Source organism: Terrapene carolina, unplaced genomic scaffold, assembly GCF_002925995.2.
Source record: "Terrapene carolina triunguis isolate 2854851 unplaced genomic scaffold, T_m_triunguis-2.0 Scaffold66, whole genome shotgun sequence".
Classification (NCBI taxonomy): Eukaryota; Metazoa; Chordata; order Testudines; family Emydidae; genus Terrapene; species Terrapene triunguis.
Genome location: NW_020664417.1, coordinates 51679485 through 51700001, shown reverse-complemented (window position 1 = coordinate 51700001; position 20517 = coordinate 51679485). Strand labels below are relative to the sequence as shown.

The 20517-nt window shown below is 43.3% G+C and overlaps 1 protein-coding gene across 1 annotated transcript in view; it reads right to left on the bottom strand.

Moving 5' to 3' along the window:
• The window catches only part of LOC112102024 (rho GTPase-activating protein 7), a 164333-nt gene extending 152716 nt beyond the window's left edge, over positions 1–11617 (bottom strand). Inside the window, exon 1 of the mRNA XM_026647921.2 lies at positions 11348–11617. Coding sequence (XP_026503706.1) covers positions 11348–11486 — 139 coding nt within the window. The 5' untranslated portion in view covers positions 11487–11617. The remainder of the gene's footprint in view (positions 1–11347) is intronic.
• Positions 11618–20517: the final 8900 nt, after the last annotated feature.

Here is a 20517-nt window from a genome sequence, read left to right as displayed (position 1 = left end):
GCTGCTCTGTGTTCTGCCACGGAATGTAGACTGAGACAATTTAACAGATGTAAATACTGTACTGTAATTCAATTCTGTACCACCATGTTGCCTTTCACTAGAGAGGTTATTCCAATTTTGTTAAAGAACCCTCCTTATATTACAACTTAAATATAATAGCTACTAATTAAAAACATTGTGAAAATAAAATGAAATAAAATGCAAAACATCCTTCAAGCCTTTCAACATGTTTATTTTCAACTTTTAAAATATTTGTACAGCTACACTTTTCAGGCAATATTCTATACTCAGATACACCAGGGTAATGCTTGTTGGAGTAGAAGGTGGTCAGTACTTCTGAAACATCAGGCACCTTACTAAGGCCTGGTCTACACTACGAGTTTAGGTCGACTTTAGCCGCGTTAAATCGAATTAAGCCTGGACACGTTCACATGACGAAGCCCTTTCTTTCGACTTAAAGGGCCCTTTAAACCGGTTTCTTTACTCCACCTCCGACGAGGGGATTAGCGATAAAATCGGCCTTAGGGGGTCGGAATTGGGTTAGTGTGGACGGAATTCGACGTTATTGGCCTCCGGGAGCTATCCCACAGTGCTTCATTGTGACCGCTCTGGACAGCACTCTCAACTCAGATGCACTGGCCAGGTAGACAGGAAAAGCCCCGCGAACGTTTGAATTTCATTTCCTGTTTGCTGAGCGTGGAGAGCACAGGTGACCACGCAGAGCTCATCAGCACAGGTAACCGTGATGGAGTCCCAGGATCGCAAAAGAGCTCCAGCATGGACAGAACGGGAGGTACGGGATCTGCTCGCCATATGGGGAGATGAATCAGTGCTGGCTGAACTCCGAAGCAGTAAACGAAATGGCAAAATATTAGAAAAGGTCTCCAAGGCCATGAAGGACAGAGGCCATAACAGGGACGCACAGCAGTGCCGCGTGAAAATTAAGGAGCTAAGGCAAGCCTACCACAAAGCCAGAGAAGCAAACGGAAGGTCCGGGGCTGAGCCGCAAACATGCCGCTTCTACGCGGAGCTGCATGCCATTCTAGGGGGTGCAGCCACCACTACCCCAACCGTGTGCTATGAGTCCCTCACTGGAGAAACACACAGGGAAGCGGGTTCGGGGTACGAGGAAGATGAGGATGAAGATAATGTAGATAGCTCACAGCAGCAAGGAAGCGGAGAAACCGGTTTCCCCAACAGCCAGGATATGTTTATCACCCTGGACCTGGAACCAGTAACCCCCGAACTCACCCAAGACCCTGGGGGCACACAGGGGACCTCTGGTGAGTGTACCTTTGTAAATATTACACATCGTTTAAAAGCAAGCGTGTTTAATGATTAATGATTAATTTGCCCTGGCAATCGCGGCCAGTACAGCTACTGGAAAAGTCTGTTAACGTGTATGGGGATGGAGCGGAAATCCTCCAGGGACATCTCCAGAAAGCTCTCCTTTATGTACTCCCAAAGCCTTTGCAAAAGGTTTCTGGGGAGGGCTGCCTTATCCTGTCCGCCATGGTAGGACACTTTACCACGCCAGGCCAGTAGCACGTAGTCTGGAATCATTGCATAACAAAGCATGGCAGCGTATGGTCCCGGTGTTTGCTGGCATGCAGACAACATCCATTCCTTATCGCTCTTTGTTATCCTCAGGAGAGTGATATCATTCACGGTCACCTGGTTGAAATGGGGCAATTTTATTAAGGGGACATTCAGAGGTGCCCCTTCCTGCTCTGCTGAACAGAAATATTCCCCACTGTTAGCCACGCGGTGGGGGGGAGGGGTGAAGTGATCATCCCAGAGAATTGGGTGTGTGGGGGAGGGGAATTAGTTGGGTTTGTGCTGCATGTTAACCCTGAAACCGCAGCCCCTCCTTTTACATTGCAAACCCATTTTAAATGGCCAACCCAACGGGTGCTTGGTATGGTTAATGAGAGCAGTACTGTTTGAAACCATCCCCACATGTTAAGAAGATTAAAAAAGCCAAAAGACTGTGTCTTACCATGGCTGCCTGCAAGCTGAAATCTGTGGCCTGGCACTGCGTGAGTGATCTCTCACACCAAACTGGCAGGCCCTCAATATAAGAGGAAAAATGCGACCTTGTAACGAAAGCACATGTGCTGTGTAATGTGAACAGCAAAATTTAACGTGAAAGAGTGTACCCATTGTTCTCTAAAATGTGTCTTTTTTAACCACCTCTCCCTTCTCCTCCACCAGCTGCAAATCTTTCTCCTTCACAGAGGCTAGTGAAGATTCGAAAGCGAAAGCAAAGGACGCGTGATGACATGTTTACAGAACTACAGACTGCCTCCCACGCTGACAGAGCACAGCAGAATGCGTGGAGGCAGTCAATGACTGATTATAGAAAAGCCCAATATGAGCGAGAGGAGAGGTGGCGTGCTGAATCGCGGGAGGAACAGAGCAAGTTGCGGGCATCAAACTGATATGCTCCAGCATATGGTTGAGCTGCAGGAAAGGCAGCAGGAGCAGAGACCGCCGCTACAGCCCCTGTGTAACCAACAGCCCTCCTCCCCAAGTCCCATTGCCTCCTCACCCAGATGCCCAAGAACACGGTGGGGGGGCCTCCGGCCACCCAGTCACTCCACCCCAGATGATTTCCCGAGCAATAAGTGTTAAAGTTTTAAAGTTTTAAACTGCAGTGTGTCCTTTTCCTTCCCTCCTCCCCCACCCATCCCGGGCTACCTTTGCAATTATCCCCCTAGTTGTGTGATGAATTAATAAAGAATGCATGAATGTGAAGTAACAATGACTTTATTGCCTCTGCAAGTGGTGCTCGAAGGAGGGAGGGTAGGGGAGGGTGGGGTGGTTGGTTTACAGGGAAGTAGAGTTAACCGGGTGGGTGGGGGGGCGGAGATTTCATCAAGGAGAAACAAACAGAAGTTTCACACCGTAGCCTGGCCAGTCACAAAACTCGTTTTCAAAGCTTCTCTGATGCGCACCGCGCCATGCTGTGCTCCTCTAACCGCCCTGGTGTCTGGCTGCGCGTAATCAGCGGCCAGGCGATTTGCCTCAACCTCCCACCCCGCCATAAATGTCTCCCCCTTACTCTCACAGATATTGTGGAGCGCACAGCAAGCAGCAATAACAATGGGGATATTCTTTTCGCTAAGGTCTGAGCGAGTCAGTAAGCTGCACCAGCGCGCTTTTAAACGTCCAAATGCACATTCTACCACCATTCGGCACTTGCTCAGCCTGTAGTTGAACAGGTCCTGACTCCTGTCCAGGCTGCCTGTGTACGGCTTCATGAGCCATGGCATTAAGGGGTAGGCTGGGTCCCCAAGGATCACGATAGGCATTTCAACATCCCCAACGGTTATTTTCTGGTCTGGGAAGAAAGTCCCTTCCTCCAGCTTTCGAAACAGAGCAGAGTGCCTGAAGACGCGAGCATCATGTACCCTTCCCGGCCAGCCCACTTTGATGTTGGTGAAACGTCCCTTGTGATCCACCAGGGCTTGCAGCAGCATTGAAAAGTACCCCTTGAGGTTTATGTACTTGGTGGCTTGGTGCTCTGGTGCCAAGATAGGGATATGGGTTCCGTCTATCGCCCCACCACAGTTTGGGAATCCCATTGCAGCAAAGCCATCCACTATGGCCTGCACGTTTCCCAGAGTCACTACCCTTGATATCACCAGGTCTCTCATTGCCCTGGCAACTTGGATCACAGCAGCCCCCCACAGTAGATTTGCCCACTCCAAATTGATTCCCGACTGACCGGTAGCTGTCTGGCGTTGCAAGCTTCCACAGGGCTATCGCCACTCGCTTCTCAACTGTGAGGGCTGCTCTCATCCTGGTATTCTGGCGCTTCAGGGCAGGGGAAAGCAAGTCACAAAGTTCCATGAAAGTGCCCTTACGCATGCGAAAGTTTCGCAGCCACTGGGAATCGTCCCACACCTGCAGCACGATGCGGTCCCACCAGTCTGTGCTTGTTTCCTGGGCCCAGAATCGGCGTTCCACGGCATCAACCTGCCCCAGGAACACCATGATTTCCACATTGCTGGGGCCTGTGCCTTGTGAGAGGTCTATGTCCATGTCCATTTCCTCATCACTCTCGTGGCCGCGCTGCAATCGCCTCCTCGGCTGGTCCCGGTTTTGCTTTGGCATGTCCTGGCTCTGCATATACTCCAGGACAATGCGCGTGGTGTTCATAGTGCTCATAATTGCCGCGGTGATCTGAGCGGGCTCCATGATCCCAGTGCTAGCTATGGCGTCTGGTCTGAAAAAAGGCGCGAAACTAGTATCTGACGGACCAGGGGAAGGAGGGAGGGGCGAGTGACGACATGGTGTACAGGTACAGGGAATTAAAATCAAGAAAGGTGGCTGTGCATCAGGGAGAAACACAAACAACTGTCACACAGAATGGCCCCCCCCAAAGATTGAACTCAAAAGCCTGGGTTTAGCAGGCTGTTGATTTGACGGAGGGAGGGGGGAAGGAAATGAATACAGAACAAATCTATTTTTTACATCTGAAGACGACGGTGCAGCATGACTGATAGCCCTCGGCATTTTCTGGGTGCTTGGCAGCAAATACTGGGTGCTTGGCAGTTAGCCTTCAGGCCTATTGCACGATCTGCTGCTCAGGGAAGACTCTGCTAACGTGCGATGATCCAACAGGGCGCTTGGCAGAAAATGGCATACTACGACTGATAACCATCATCATCAAGACAGTTCCATAGGACTGAGCATGTCTGCCCAGGTGCCCATGATCGACAGCCACTGCTGTACGACGAGGACGGTTACCAGTCGTAATAAATCATCTACTGCCAAAAGGCAAGGGGCTGGTGCAATGCAGCCCCACGGCTGCCGGCACCCAGATCGCCAATGAAGGCTACCAGTCATGCTGCACCGTCTACCGCCAAAAGGCAGTTAGCTGCTGCTGCTGTGTAGCAATGCAGTCCCACGTCTGCCGGCACCCAGATGACATATGGTGACGGTGAGCTGAGCTGAGCGGGCTCCATGCTTGCCGTGGTATGTTGTCTGCACAGGTAACCCAGGTAAAAAGGCGCGAATCTATTGTCTGCCGTTGCTCTGACGGAGGGGGAGGGGCCTGACGACATGTACCCAGAACCCCCTGTGACACTGTTTTGCATCATTCGGGCATTGGGATCTCAACCCAGAATTCCAATGGGCGGCGGAGACTGCGGGAACTGTGGGATAGCTACCCATAGTGCAATGCTCCGGAAGTCGACGCTAGCCTCGGTACTGTGGACGCGGTCCGCCAACTAGAGCACTTAGAGCATTTTATGTGGGGACACACACAATCGGCTGTATACAACCGATTTCTATAAAACCGGCTTCTATTAATTCGATCTAATTTCGTAGTGTAGACATACCCTGAGGGCTTGTCTATATGGTGCATTAGTCCACTCTAGAGGGGCGTAAACTCTAGTGCGCATCAATGTGTTGTGCACTAACTGGCCTGTGTAGACCCTGCTGGTGCACACTAAAAGTTCCCTAGTGCACGTTAATGTAGTACATTTTGAAATGGGACACTAAGGCAGACTAAGCAGCTTTTAGTGTGTAGCAGCAGGGGCCATGCGAGCCAGTTAGTGTGTGACATGCTATCATGTATTACAATTTACACCCCTCTGTGCAGACTAATGCACTGTGGAGACAAGCCCTAAAGTATCTAAATGCGGATTTAGATGCCTATCTTTAGACACCCAGGGCCAGATCCCCAGCTGAAGTCCATTGTGGTCAAAGGGCTATGACAATTTACATCAACTGAGGATCTGTTTTAAAATGTTGGTCTGTAAATAAAAATCACCTTTTGAGACCTGTCTTTAAATCTGTTTTGGTTGGCTATTGTAGTACCTACTGACCATTTTTTCACTTTGTAAAATCTTCAAACAGTATAATTCAATTGATTATTGATACTGATGCCTAGGACCTGAGCAGCAACCTTATAGATAGGGACAGATATACACAGGCAGATTGTATCTTGAGGTGCTTGCATACAGCGTCCTAGCAATGGAAAATGCTCTTATTATTTTACTTGTGTTTGATGGATTAGTTTGCAATAGGGCTGTCAAGTGATTAATTTTTTTAATCGCGCAATTAATTGCAATTAATTTTTTAATCGCGATTAATCGCACTGTTAAACAACAATAGAATACCATTTATTTTAAATATTTTTGGATGTTTACTACATTTTCAAATATATTAATTTCAATTACAACACAGAATATAAAGTGTACAGTGCTCACTTTATATTTATTTTTGATTACAAATATTTGCACTGTAAAAAACAAAAAAATTGTATTTTTCAATTCACCTCATACAAGTACTGTAGTGCAATCTCTTTATTATGAAAGTTGAACTTACAAATGTAGAATTATGTTAAAAAAATGCATTCAAAAATAAAGCAATGTAAAACTTTAGAGCCTACAAGTCCACTCAGTCCTACTTCTTGTTCAGCCAATCACTCAGACAAACACGGTTGGTTACAATTTGCAGGAGATAATGCTGCCTGCTTCTTGTTTACAATGTCACCTGAAAGGGAGAACAGGCATTCGAATGGCACTGTTGTAGCTGGCGTTGAAAGTTATTTATGTGCCAGATGCGCTAAAGATTCATATGTCCCTTCATGTTTCAACCACCATTCCAGAGGACATGCTTCCATGCTGATGATGGGTTCTGCTTGATAACAATCCAAAGCAGTGTGGACTGACGCATGTTCATTTTCATCATCTGAGTCAGATGCCACAAGCAGAAGGTTGATTTTCTTTTTTGGTGGTTTGGGTTCTGTAGTTTCCACATCAGAGTGTTGCTCTTCTAAAAGCATACTCCACAACTCATCCCTCTCAGATTTTGGAAGGCACTTCAGATTCTTAAAGTTTGGGTTGAGTGGTGTAGTTATTTTTAGAAATCTCACATTGGTACCTTTGCGTTTTGTCAAATCTATTGTGAAAGTGTTCTTAAAACGAACATGTGCTGGGTCATCATCTGAGACTGCTATTACATGAAATACATGCAGAATGTGGGTAAAACAGTGCAGGAGACATACAATTCTCCCCCCCAAAGGAGTACAGTCACAAATTTTATTGACACATTATTTTTTTAACAAGCATCATCAGCATGGAAGCATGTCCTCTGGAATGGTGGCCGAAGCATGAAGGGGCATATGAATGTTTAGCATATCTGACATGTAAATATCTTGCAACAAGGCTACAAAAGTGCCATGCGAATGCCTGTTCTCAGTTCCAGGTGACATTGTAAGTAAGAAGCAGGTAGCAGTATTTCCCGTCAATGTAAACAAACTTGTTTGTTTTAGCGATTGGCAGCATAAGAAGTAGGACTGAGTGGACTTGTAGGCGCTAAAGTTTTACACTCTTGTTTCTGAGTGCAGTTATGTAACCAAAAAAAAAAATCTGCCTTTGTAAGTTACACTTTCATGATAAAGAGATTGTACTTCAGTACTTGTATAAGGTGAATTGAAAAATAGTATTTCTTTTGTTTATCATTTTTACAGTGCATATATTTGTAATAAAAAAAATATACTGAGCATTGTGCACTTTGTATACTGTGTTGTAATTGAAATCAATATTGAAAATGTAGAAAGACATCCAAAAATATTTAATAAATTTCAATTGGTATTCTATTGTTATAAATGCGATTAATCACGATTAATTTTTTTGAGTTAATCGCATGAGTTAACTGCGATTAATTGACAGCCCTAGTTTTCAACATTCTAAGATCATACAATGTCAGATTTTGTGTGTGCTCGTGTGTGCACACCGCTCCCTTCTCCCCCTCCCCCCATTAGCTAGTATTAGCTGCAAGTAGAGATCCCTTCACTTTCATGACTACTGAAGTTCACTCTGAAAAAGAATTATGAAGTGTAGATTATATAGCAATGAATAAACCAAGACAAACATGCTTTTTTCATCCCCCTTCAATAGGTAAATGATGCTCCCACTTGACATCCCCACAACAACACTGCTGGCTTGGCATTGCAATGATTCCTGATGTATTGAATGTTGCTGGACTGTAAAAGCAATATCCTGTCCTTACGCAAGGTGGTGGGAGAGTGTGGAAGAAGAGTTGAACAGGGCAGAGGGTCATGAGTCATCCTGCCAGCATAGTCCAGGTTGGCTCCTGGGGGACCATGGTGAAAGCAACTTGTAGTGCAACTTACTATTCCTTCACAGAGGAGCAATGCAGGGTATCCTACCTCATGGCTGCGGTAGACTGAGGGAGGGGGATGTGGTGAGAAGAGGGTCCATATCCCTTTTCAGCCCCTTTTCAGCACACCAGCATGACAGGTCATTTTGTAGTCAAAAACATTTCTTAATTCCATGAATTATTTTTAATAATTGATAAGTTTTTTGCTCTGCACGAATCACTGTGTCATTTACAGTTCAGCATATAATATTTATGTCAGGATATTTTTGGGAAATCTCTTTTTTTTTTTTCTCCATGATGGTATTTTTCCAGGATATCCTCCTTACTTGGCTGCCCAAAAGTTTACAGTAGATGTTTCTAGCTGTCTGATCCTTGTGTTGGACTGAATTGCAGGATTGGCCATCACTGTGCACAGACATACATCTTTGATAACTTTTGGCCACTCCAAGGCAGAACATTGTTCAGATGATTTTCTTATTGCATATGTCACAAGGAATGAGTTTTTCACATTTTCTCCTTTCCCTTGTTAGTTACTTGGACCCTGTGCTTTTTAAGGTGCTTCCTGATAAGAAAGTTTGCTTATCTAATTGCAATATTGATTTTAGTGTCATGTACTCTTCATGTACTTCTAATACTGTAAATCAATAGACCAGCATAAAGTTATTTGATGTTTTGTGCTTCTTATTGTCTCTCTATTGATCTCATCCAGTACTAGCATTGTATATCTGGGTACCAGCTTGATGATTAAATCAAGCGATTTGGCTGACAACAATCCCAGTGTATTATTGTACTTGTCAACTCTCAGATCACCAGCACAGCCTGAAAAATGGAATGCTCACTACTTTTAAGGGCACTCCAACATCTAAGCACTGTATTGATAAAAATGGTGGCTGCTCACAAATGTTTGCCATCAAGAATAAAAACATACCCACCCTTATCCACATATTTTAAGAGGTTGAAGGGTTACATGTTCACTCATTTCTAGGAATGTGTCAGCCCCAAAAAATAAATTAGCAGTTGTGTATTCCTCAGATATTTGTCAATCATATGCACATATATATATATATTTAACAAGGTCTTTTTGTGTCCTGATAAAACCTACATATTTTCATGGATATGTCACTCACTGTGGGAAGGCACAAATTACCTGTGTCATTACATGTTTTTCTGTGTGAACCAATGGGTGGAAAACAATTTTGTAGAAGACAAGGGAGTTTGTTGTTGTTGTCTTATTTGGAAGTAAGCCAGACATTCTTGGAGCTTGTTGATGTAAATGCCATACCAGGTTTAACTGTAAATTGACAAGCTTACTCAAAACATTTCACACAAACATCTCTAGCAGATGGAATGAAAACAAGTTCTAAGGGTAAACAAATATCCAGATGACCTGGCAACACCCAGATTAGAAAATAAGAAAATATTAAACATAAAGGACCACTCGGCCAACCCAGCCTCACTCTTCTAGATTTTGCATAACCTCCTGGCTTTTTCATTGAACCTATCCACTTTTCCCCCTGTCATTGTATCCAGTTGTCTTACACCCACTTTGCTTTTGACTCCAACAGGTCCTAATGTTGTGGCTCTTATACCATGTCCCACAATGCTTTTCCACAGAGAAAAATCCAGTGTCCCTTCTCCAACCCATCTGTCTCTGTAAGACAGTGGAGACATGATACTCAGTCCATGGCTGACTGCTAAATTAAATTGATCATGGAAGCAAGGTTGGTGTCTTGCCCTTTAATGACACTGGCAAGCTTATGTTTAGCTGTTGACACCTTAAGGTGTGGAGCTTTAAATCCAACATTTCCATCTCTAGTGACATGGTCCTCTTTTGTAAAACTCAGTGGTGGAAGGTAAAGTGAAGGAAATGGGTGTTTTTAAGGGATCTCAGAAATCTAAAAATAATTAAAGGCTATATAGTAAGATGTGGCATCTGTGGAAACAGCCACAGAAATAATCCTGCTACCTAATAACTAGCACAGCAGGCTGAAGTTCTTTATAATCTACTATGGTTTAAAGCATATTTATATCCCTGCCACTGTATAATGAGGCATATCACATAATCTGATGGCAAAACTGTTGCCAGATAACATAGTTTTACTTACTATAACTTAGAGAACTGCACCATTTGCTAGTATTAATGTATTTTTATTATTGTCTTGAAGAAAAAGTATATCATTTTAAAATGTTTTTCTTTATAATCCATGCCCATTCTTCCCCCAAAATATCTTATATAATAATTTCTGGCATTAGTGCACCATCACAAAGGCTTTTGCAATATTTAGCTGCCCTTGTTTTCCCTACAGACAAGTAAATGAAAATGATGTAAGCATTCAGTTTACATTATTGGATCCAAAAGGTTTTTCTCTTGGTCATCACAGTGATGACTAACTAGCCACTATCATTAAAAACATCCCCTCCGCCCCTCAAAATAAGCCATTCCCAGTAAAAGTAAATAAACAAACTGAAGTGGCCTTTCTTATATGCCACACCCATTGAGTATTTCTGCTGCCTTTTCTGAGGTATCTAAATGCTATGACAATAAAAACAACAGCCTTCTTTTATGTGAATGAGAGGCACTTGGTCTCAGAGATACACAACAAACAGAAGAAAAAAAATTGGTTAATTATTTTCTTCCCCAGGCCTCCATAACGGTTTGCCACATGTTTTGCATCTTGTAAGCCAAAATAAGAGCATATGAATTGTAACTGTATAGTTATACTTAATTTATATTTCAAAAGCCTGGCTCTGGCATACCTGACACTCACTTGGACCTTAACGCATTGAGAGCCTTGCCAAAGGAAATACCAGTAATCTTTCACTGCACAGCCCAGATACTCCAACTGACATACTTCTTGGCTAGGAAATAGTCTGTAATGCAACTCACTGAAGCATATCATACCAATAGAGCACAGAAGCTGACTTAATAGCAAAATAAAATGCTTCAGTAACTTCACTGTGAGGGATTCACAACATCATTTCAACAGTGAAATGTTACATCCATTGTTCCTGCTCTTTCAAATATATATCACAAGATCATAGCTGGAGAATCCTGTGCAGTCCCACTGAAGGGGGAGCACTGAAGTAACATGACATTGAAAGAAAATAATAGGTAAATATTGTGGAGTGACACTGACATACCTTATGCAAATGACACCACTAATTATCCCTGTGTATTTTAAAACATGTTTTTGTACCCCCTCCTCACCTGCCAGTCGTCTGTCTCTTGTATTTTTCCAGATAACATCCAGGGCTCTAGCAGTAGAGTCTCTGATATGATCACTAAATGATCTTCTCAAAGGGGCTTTCACTGGGTGTTCCATAATGCAGTGCAGAGTATCACACATCCACAGGAAAACTGCAGCAATTTGGCCACAGGATAAGGGGCATTCTTTGCTCTGTTATCTGTCTGAAATTTCCTTCACGAGGCAGGTCGTTACTTTGTAAAATTTGTCGTCAGCTTTGCGGAGCCCTTTCCTTCAAGACTCGGGCATTGCAGTTCTCACTGCGGACACAGGAAAGCTCAGACTGCAGGCAACCTACTGGAAAGCTGCCAAAGTCAGAACTGCTGCTACATCTGGAAAGGCTTACAAATGAGCTAACGATACACTCGTTTAGATTTGGAGCTTTATTTGTGGATATCTATATGATTCTAGCTTCCTGTTTAATCAAATAACTTACTGGGCACATACTTGCATGCTCATTTATTAAGATAACATGTCTCTGCTTAACTGACATTTCAGGTAATCTTTCATTTTTTTGAGAGGAAAAAAGTAAGAAATGGGAAAGAGCCATTTTTTTCTGACTTGGTTCATTTATTTTATTTTGTTGCCTTATTTTTCTTACATTTCATTCTGTCTGTGGGACAACATGATTTAGGGCCTGATTCTGCCATCCTTATTTCCACTGAGTAATTCCTTACTCCACAAGTAGTATTGTTGGTCACAGTACGTAAGGAGAAGGGGACAGAATTGGGTCCTTCCTATCTTAGCTAAAAGGGAATGTAAGACTCCACACTCTAAAAGGTTCATGCAAACTCCAGTGACCCTGAATGAAGCCAGTTTGACCTTGCTCAGTTTGACCCTGTACTTCCCTAATGAAAGAATGAATGAAGGGGGAGTTGATTCTCCACTGGCAGTGTCTGAAGTGCCCCTGGCAATATGTGAATAGCTCAGTGCTCCCAGCCTACAAACCTTACACGTGTCTAATTTCCTTTGAAATCAATGAGAGTGATGTGTGTGTCAGGACTTCAGGGGCAGGTTGTCCTGGAGTTAATTCAAGCCAGAGTCCCTTATTTTTACAGCAGCAACTGAACTTTTAAAAACAGATAATAATACTTCTCATGAAAATAGTGCTATCATTAAAATTAACTGATGAACTTCACATACAGGTCAGCCCACACAGATCAAATTGCAGAATCAGGACCAGAGATTCTACCCTGGGGGCGGGGGGGGGGAAGTTCCTACTCTTTTATACTTTATTCTCAAGTGCAAAGAACTGTTCTTTGAATAGGCATAGAAATCATTTACACTTCACACCTTCCTATTTGTTGTTATCTTTTCCTCCATCTTTGTCTGTTGTCATTATTTCTTGTGGGCCAAATTCTGATCTCGTTTACACTAGTGTAAATTGGGAACTACTTCACTGATCAGAACAGAAGTCCCCAGGATTTATACTGGTATAAGTGAGAGTAGAATTTAGCTCTATGTTTGTCTAACGTAGGCTGAAAACGCTTCAGCCCTCTTTGTGTAGACATCTGAGCCTTCTGGGGTGTGCACTGAGATAATCTGTAAGGTTCTTCTGCTCCCGCACAGCTCAGCATTTATAGTCACAATGGAAGTACCAACAGAGACAAGTGCAGGCATTTTGACCATAGTGTCATCTAACCTTACTCAGAGTAGTAGAACTAATTACTCCACACAGCCCCACATCTTCCACTGTTTCGAACAATGGTGGAGATGCACCAATACAGAAAAACACACATTTTCCTAATATAGATGCACCTGCAGTAGAGATGGCAGCATTATCCTCAACTCTAGTACTCGATAAATGTATCTCCATAACTTATCTGAGCCACACTGGGCCAAAGTGGAAAAGAGCAGGTGGAGAGAGAACAGAAACATTAGTTTGTCTTAAAGCCCAGAATTGCTCATTTTACTAAGCGTGTTAACCAAAGGGTTGGATATACTGAATATGGTTGTATCATAGCTCCATGCCTTATACATTTCTGTGGCCTCTGAATTGTCAGTACACTTGTAGAAATTTGGAATTTCAAAGTATTAATTCAAAATATCAATTAAAATAGTTGAAAGTTCAAGAACTTGGTTTAGAAACTATCAGAACGAGCAAACAAAGAATAAAGAAAGTAATAAAACACAACAAATTGGATGGAGGTGACTAGTGGGGCATTACTGCTCTGATGTTACTTAACATCTTCAGTAATAATCTTAAAGAGGTTATGCAAAGAATTTAATTCAATTTTCAGGTGATACTAATATGGAAGGTGCTGCAAACAACTGTGGGTACATAAAACACTAAGATAATATAGAGAAGTTAGAAATATGATCAGGAAATAAAATGAGATGGATTTTGGAAAACCATTAACTGATGCTTCTAGGGAGAAAATAATCCAAAGGAAATATATTGTCAGAGGAAGAAATCTGAGATACATCTATATAATAAGATTCCAGGTCTGTCACTCTGCGTCTCTCCCTGAAACCTATTAAGTTTCAGTCTGTAGTGTCAGTGTAAAGTGATGGGAACAACTAGAAGCCTGGTTGAGGGTTCTCTGTTCGTCTTGACAGACATATCTTTCATGAACTTTTCTAATTTTGAACCCAGTTATACTTTTGGCCTTCACAACACCCCAGCAATGAATTCCACAGGTTGACTGTGTGTTGTGTGAAGAAGTACTTCCTTTTGTTTTAAACGTTTTTCCTATTTATTTCGTTGGGTGATTCCTAGTTGTGTTATGTATTCCCCTTGTGTTATGTGAAGAGGAAAATAACACTTCCCTATTCACTTTCTCCATACACTTCATGATTGTATAGACCTCTATCATACCCCCTTAGTCATCACTTTTCTAAAATGAACAGTTCAGGTCTTTTCTAATCTCTCCTCTTATGGAAGCTGTTCCATACCCTTATTTTCATTGCCCTTCTCTGAACCTTTTTCAGTTCTAATATATCTTTTTTGAGATGGGGCAACCAGAACTGCACACAGTATTCAAGGTGTGGGCACACCATGAATTTATATCTTGGCATTATGATATTTTCTCTCTCTTTCCTAATGGTTTCTAACATTCTATTAGCTAGCCATTGCACATTAAGTGGCTGTTTTCAGAGAACTATCCACAATGACTCCAAGTTCGCTTTCTTGTGCAGTAACAGCTAATTTAGAGCCCATGATTTTGTATGTGTAGCTGGGATTATTTTTTCCAGTGTGCATGACTTTGTACTTATCAACATTGAATTCCATCTGCCATTTTGTTGCCCAATTGGCCAGTTTAGTGAGATCCCTTTGTAACTCTGTGCAGTCAGCTTTGGGTTTAACTATCCTGAGTAATTTTGTATCATCTGCAAGTTTTGTCACCTCACTGTTTACCCCTTTTTCAAGATCATTTATGAATACGTTGAACAACACTGGTCTCAATTCAGATCCTTAGGGGACTCATCTATTTATCTCTCTCCACTGTGAAAACTATTTATTCCTACCCTTTGTTTCCTATCATTCAACCAGATACTGATCCAGGAGAGGATCTTCCCCTCTCATCACACGACTTCTTAGTTGCTTAAGAGCCTTTGGTAAGGGACCTTATCAAAGGCTTATTGAAAGTCCAAAAACATTATTTCAACTGGATCACTCTTGTCCACATGCTTGCTGACACCCTCAAATAATTTTAATAGATTGGTGAGGCATGATTTCCCTTTACAAAATCCATGTTGACTCTTCCCCAACTTATTGTGTTCATCCATGTGTCTGATAATTCTGTTCTTTACTATAGTTTCAACCAATTTTCCCGATAATAAAGTTAGGTTTACTGACCTGTAATTGCCAGGATCACCTCTGGAGCCTTTTTAAAAAAATAGGTGTTACATGAGCTACCCTCCAGTCATCTGGTACAGAGGACAATTTAAGAGATAGGTCACATATCACAATTAGTAGTTCTGCAACTTCATATCTGAGTTCCTTCTGAGCTCTTGGGTGAATACCATCTGGTCTTGGTGATTTCTTACTGTTTAATTTATCCAAAACCTCCTCTACTGACAGCTCATTCTGGGACAGTTCCTCAGATATATCACCTAAATAGAGTGGCTCAGGTGTGGGAATCTCCCCCATATCCTCTTCAGCGAAGACCAATGCTTTTCTGCAACAGCTTTGTCTTCGTTGACTGCTCCTTTAGCATCTCCATCATCCAGTAGCTCCATTAACTGTTTGGCAGGCTTCCTGCTTCTGATGTACTTAAATTTTTTTTGCTGTTACTTTTTATGTCTTCAGTTAAGTGCTCTTAAAATTCTTTCTTGGCCTGCCTTATTTTACTTTTACACTTGACTTGCCAGAGTTTATGCTCCTTTCTATTTTCCTCAGTAGGACTTTACTTCCACTTTTTAAAGGATGCTTTTTTGCCTCTAAGCACCTCTTTTACTTTGCTGTTTAGGCATGGTGGCATTTTTTGGTCTTCTTACAATTTTTTTTAATTTGGCTATACATTTAGTTTGAACCTCAATTATGGTGTTTTTAAATAGTGTCCATGCTGTTTGAAGGCATTTCACTCTTGTGACTATTCCTTTTAAATTCTGTTTATCTAGCTTCCTCATTTTTTGTAGCTCCCTTTTTTGAAGTTAAATGGGTGGTTTTCCCCCCCTGCTATAAGGATGTTAAATTTAATCACGTTATGGTCGCTATTACTGAACCGTTCGGCTATACAGTAGAACATCAGAATTACAGACACCTTGGGAATAGAGGTTGTTCGTAACTCTGAACAAGACATTATGGGATGTTCCTCAGAGTCTTCTTCTCCTACATGTAAGTGGCTGCCCAGCAAGTGGGGGTGGGGACAGGCAGCTGGTTCTAGCCCCCTGGCTGCAAGGGTGATGAGTAAGGCACCCTGGTGCTGTGGCCCTTTAAAACTGAGCTGCTCCTCCAAATGCAGCATGCAGGCAGGAGCTTGGGCTCCAGCTCCAGCAGCAAACACTCCAGACCAGGCTCCAGCAGGACCTCGGGAAGTTTTTTTCCCAGGCTTGGACTGGGCGTGCAAGCTTGCCCCCTCCATGGCTTACAGGAAAGCAGCACAGACCCCAGCACTGCTCCTGCTATGCCTGCTTGGGGGGCTTACAGCTGTGCCTGTGAAACTACCTCAGCATCTTCACCTCCTACCTGTAAGTGGCTGCCCCCCCTGTGTGGTGAGCAGGGGGTGGGAGAGGGGACAGGCAGCCCAGATGTGTCTACCTTTAAGATGCAATACAGGCACAGTACAGTATTTGCTGGTTTGTTTGTTTGTTTTTTGTCTCCGCTGCTGCCTGATTGCTTACTTCTGGTTCCACATGGTGTCCGGTTGACCGGTCAGTCCATAACTCTGGTGTTTCTATCTTTGAGGTTCTACTGTATTCACCTCTTGGACCAGATCCTGTGCCGAACTTAAGACTAAATCAAGAACTGTCTCTCACCTTGTGGGTTCTAGGGAAGCAGTCATTTATGTGTCTAGAAATTTTATCTCTACATCCCTTCCTGAGCTGACATGTTTCCAGTCAATATGAGAGTAGTTGAAATCCCCCATTAGTATTGCATTTTCTGCTTTTGTAGTCTCTCTAATCTCCCAGAACATTTCACAATTACTGTCACCAACCAGGTCAGGTGGTCAGTAATATGTTCCTGCTGCTAGACTCTTATTATTTAAGCTGGAATTGCTAGCCACAGAGATTCTATGGTACAGTTTCATTCATTTAAGATTTTTACTTTATTTAACTCTACTTTATTTCACATGTAGCGCCACTCCTGCACCAGCGCGACCCACGCTGTCATTGCTATATATTTTGTATATATAACCGCATCCCATTGATTATTTTCATTCCACCAAGTTTCCACAACGTCTATTGTATTAATATCCTCATTTAATGCCAGTCACTCTAGGTCACCCATCTTGGTATTTAGACTTCTAGCATTTGTATGTAAGCACTTGTACATTTTGTCAATATTCAGTTGCTTACCTTCATGTGTTCTATTTAAATGGGACTCTTTTATGTTTGACTGTTCCATACTAGCTCCTACTCATACTTTATATCCTAGTAAAGAGGATAGGAAAGAAATTTGTAGAGTTTCCCCTTTAATAAGTTTATCCCTAAGGGATGTCTCTACTCAAACCGTGTGCTCCTATGCTTTCCTCCAGCCCTTAATTTAAAAAACCCTATATAATCTTTTAAATTTTACATGCTAACAGCCTGGTTCTGTTTTGGGGTTTAAGTGGAGCCCATCCTTTCTGTATAGACTCCTCCTTTCCCAAAAGATTTTTCAAGGTGACTGTTTGGCTGTGGCCTGTCCACTATGGCTTCTGGCCTCCAACCAAAGCCCATTACTGTGCACAATTAGTTGAATTGTAGGAATTAGAGACAGAAATTACATATGAGGGCACCTGGGTGATTCCCCAACCCAAGCAGGTCAGCCTCTTTCAGTAAACTTCCCTGTGATTTGTCCAGTCTAATTTCAAATATCACAAGCAATGAGGCTTTCACCATTTCCCTTAGAAGCATTTCCCTTCCCAGACTAGAAGACCTCACCATTAGAAACTATCAACTGATTCCCAACCCCATCATTATTAGAAATATAGTTAGTTGGGTTTGTGATGGCCAGGAGATCCACATGGTAAATTGCCTGCCAGGTGTGAAAGTTGTGGATCTCACAAGACATCTAGACAGACTTATATGCAGTGCTGGAGAGGAGCTGGTGATCATGGTACATGTAGGTACCAATGACATAAGGAAAGGTAGGAGAGAGGTCCTAGTGGCCAAATTTAGGCTACTAGGTATGAGATTAAGTCCAGGAACCACCATGGTAGCATTACGTTAAATGCTTCCAGTTCCATGCACAGGGCCAGGAAGAGAGCTGCAGGGTCTCAGTGAATGGCTGAGACGATGTTGTGGGGAGGAGGATTTTAGGCTTAATAGGAAGGATAGGGGGACCCAGGCACGCCCTCTCCACCAGGTCCAACCCAGGGCCAAGGGGAGAGAGGTGGTCAGTTCTTTCTGGCTGCCACTCCAGATCAGCCTCCCCAGAGCCTTCAGTTTTCCTTTCAGTTTGGGGCATGGCCTCAGCCTTCTGTTTACACAATCTTGGTAGTCCAGGGCTTTAGCTGGGGTGGATGCTTCCAAGGTCACCCTCAAAGTCCAGTTGTCCTCCCCTTCATCAGTGAGAAGGGGGATCTCGGCCAAATCTTACAGTCCCAGTCCTTCCCCCGTAGATTGCTCTGCCTCACTGGCTGCAGCCTGTCTGCCTTACTGCAGCCTGTTTCTTTCCATTCCTCCACCAGCCTTTTTAAGTAGGTCCTCCATAGGAAGCATGCCCAGCAGCTGCTGAGGAGCAGGGCCTTCTTGGCCCAATACTGTTCCATCACCAAGTTTACCTTACTGTGGGGTCTGTAAACCCATCACAAGCGGTATTGCAGCAAAATATATCCCATGCAAGGACGAGCACTGTTTTGAAACCTCCTTCAATGTCTAGCCACAATGGGTTAAATTTCTGATGCAGCTAGAGCCCTATTTCTGTGTTTCAATACTTTCGGCAATGTAAGGAAGACCATCAGCAGAATACTTTAGTACTTTATTAGTAATCCTAGTTTTTATAGTTACAATACATGGGTGCTGTCGCTGTCTTCTAGAATTCTTTTATTTTATTCAATATTTCCTGTTGTATGAATAAAATGAAAACCAAAGAAATAGATTCAGTCACAAATTAAACCGGCTGGGTCAAAGACTACATACCAGGTTAATAATAAAATAAAGAGCTCTGAGGAGGAGGGGGCAGTTGCCGGCAACAGAGGACTGGAGAGGACAAATCTGAACCGGTGGTCTGCAACTAGGAAGCAGGCATGTAGCATGCTACCAGGCAGGAGGCAGCAATATATGCATACAGGACAAGAGCACATGCTTTGGAAATAGTTTTTGTGTAATTTCAGGTGGAAAATAAATCTTAGGGGCCAAATCCTGATGTCCTATTCAGCAGATGTGGGTCTGGGCAGAACTCTGCAGCCTGGCTGGGCTCCACATTGGAATCTAGATGGTGGAGGCTCCCCATGGTCAGCAATCACAAGTGTGCTCTGCAGTCACCCAGTTCTGACCCTCCTCTGGAATGGAGTTACAGATTCCTCCTTCCCCACTGCCCTTTTTGATAATCGATCACCAGTGAATGAAAGTGAATGCTTCCTTAATGTCTCTCTGCCAGGGTGGGATCTCCCCACTGAATGACTGTTGGGAAGAAAGGTATGAGCCATCAGCTTCTCCATGCTGCACCAGAACTGGCTAACAACTCGGAAACTGAGCTGTCAGCCAGCAACAGCAATCCACCTGCCCAAAGATATCACCTTCTCAGGATGATTGAGGGCAGAGGGTAGCAACGGAGACCCATATAACCCCTCCAGTCACCCCTCAATCCCACACATTAGTGTCTGAGCAGATCTAAGTCCACACATCACCATACCTCCCTCTCTTCTCCCACTCCTGCAGGGGGTTCTGCAAGGGCCACAAATACACCTGGGCGATAGTAACCCCTCTTGTCCTTGCAACAGAAAGGATAACCCAGATTCATCAAGGACTGGCTGGATGGGGGTGGGGATCTCATTTTTATTTCTGGGCTTTGACAGCACCTAAGGGTGGAGCAATTGCATAAATAATCTTGCTACACTAGGCTACCTCCCCTCAGGATTGGTCAGAATGCACAGAGATCCCCTACATGTGTGTATTGGCTTGGCACAGCCTTCAGGACTTGGGGGCCTTTTGTTTATCTTGGTCCATCAACTCTTGGGTTTGCCTATACTGCATGTGGCTACATCACTCTCTGCTGTGTTGTCACTCTGGGTCTATCAGTGACTGGCCTTTTCAAGGGCTGCAACTGTCACACAGTTCTCCTAGACTGACAAATCCAGACCATTTTACCTTGGTGCTACTCTGCTTCTGCTAGCTAGCATCGAAAACATTCCTTGACCTCCTCAAAGCAACCAATGACATTACGAGTGTCAGACTGTCATTGACATGATCATTTAAAATAAAAGCAATGGCAGAACTCTTCAATGTTAACTATCACAGAATACAAGCGTGATTCTGAGCTCAAATTCATGGTACTCAATTCATAGATTCATAGATTCTAGGACTGGAAGGGACCTCGAGAGGT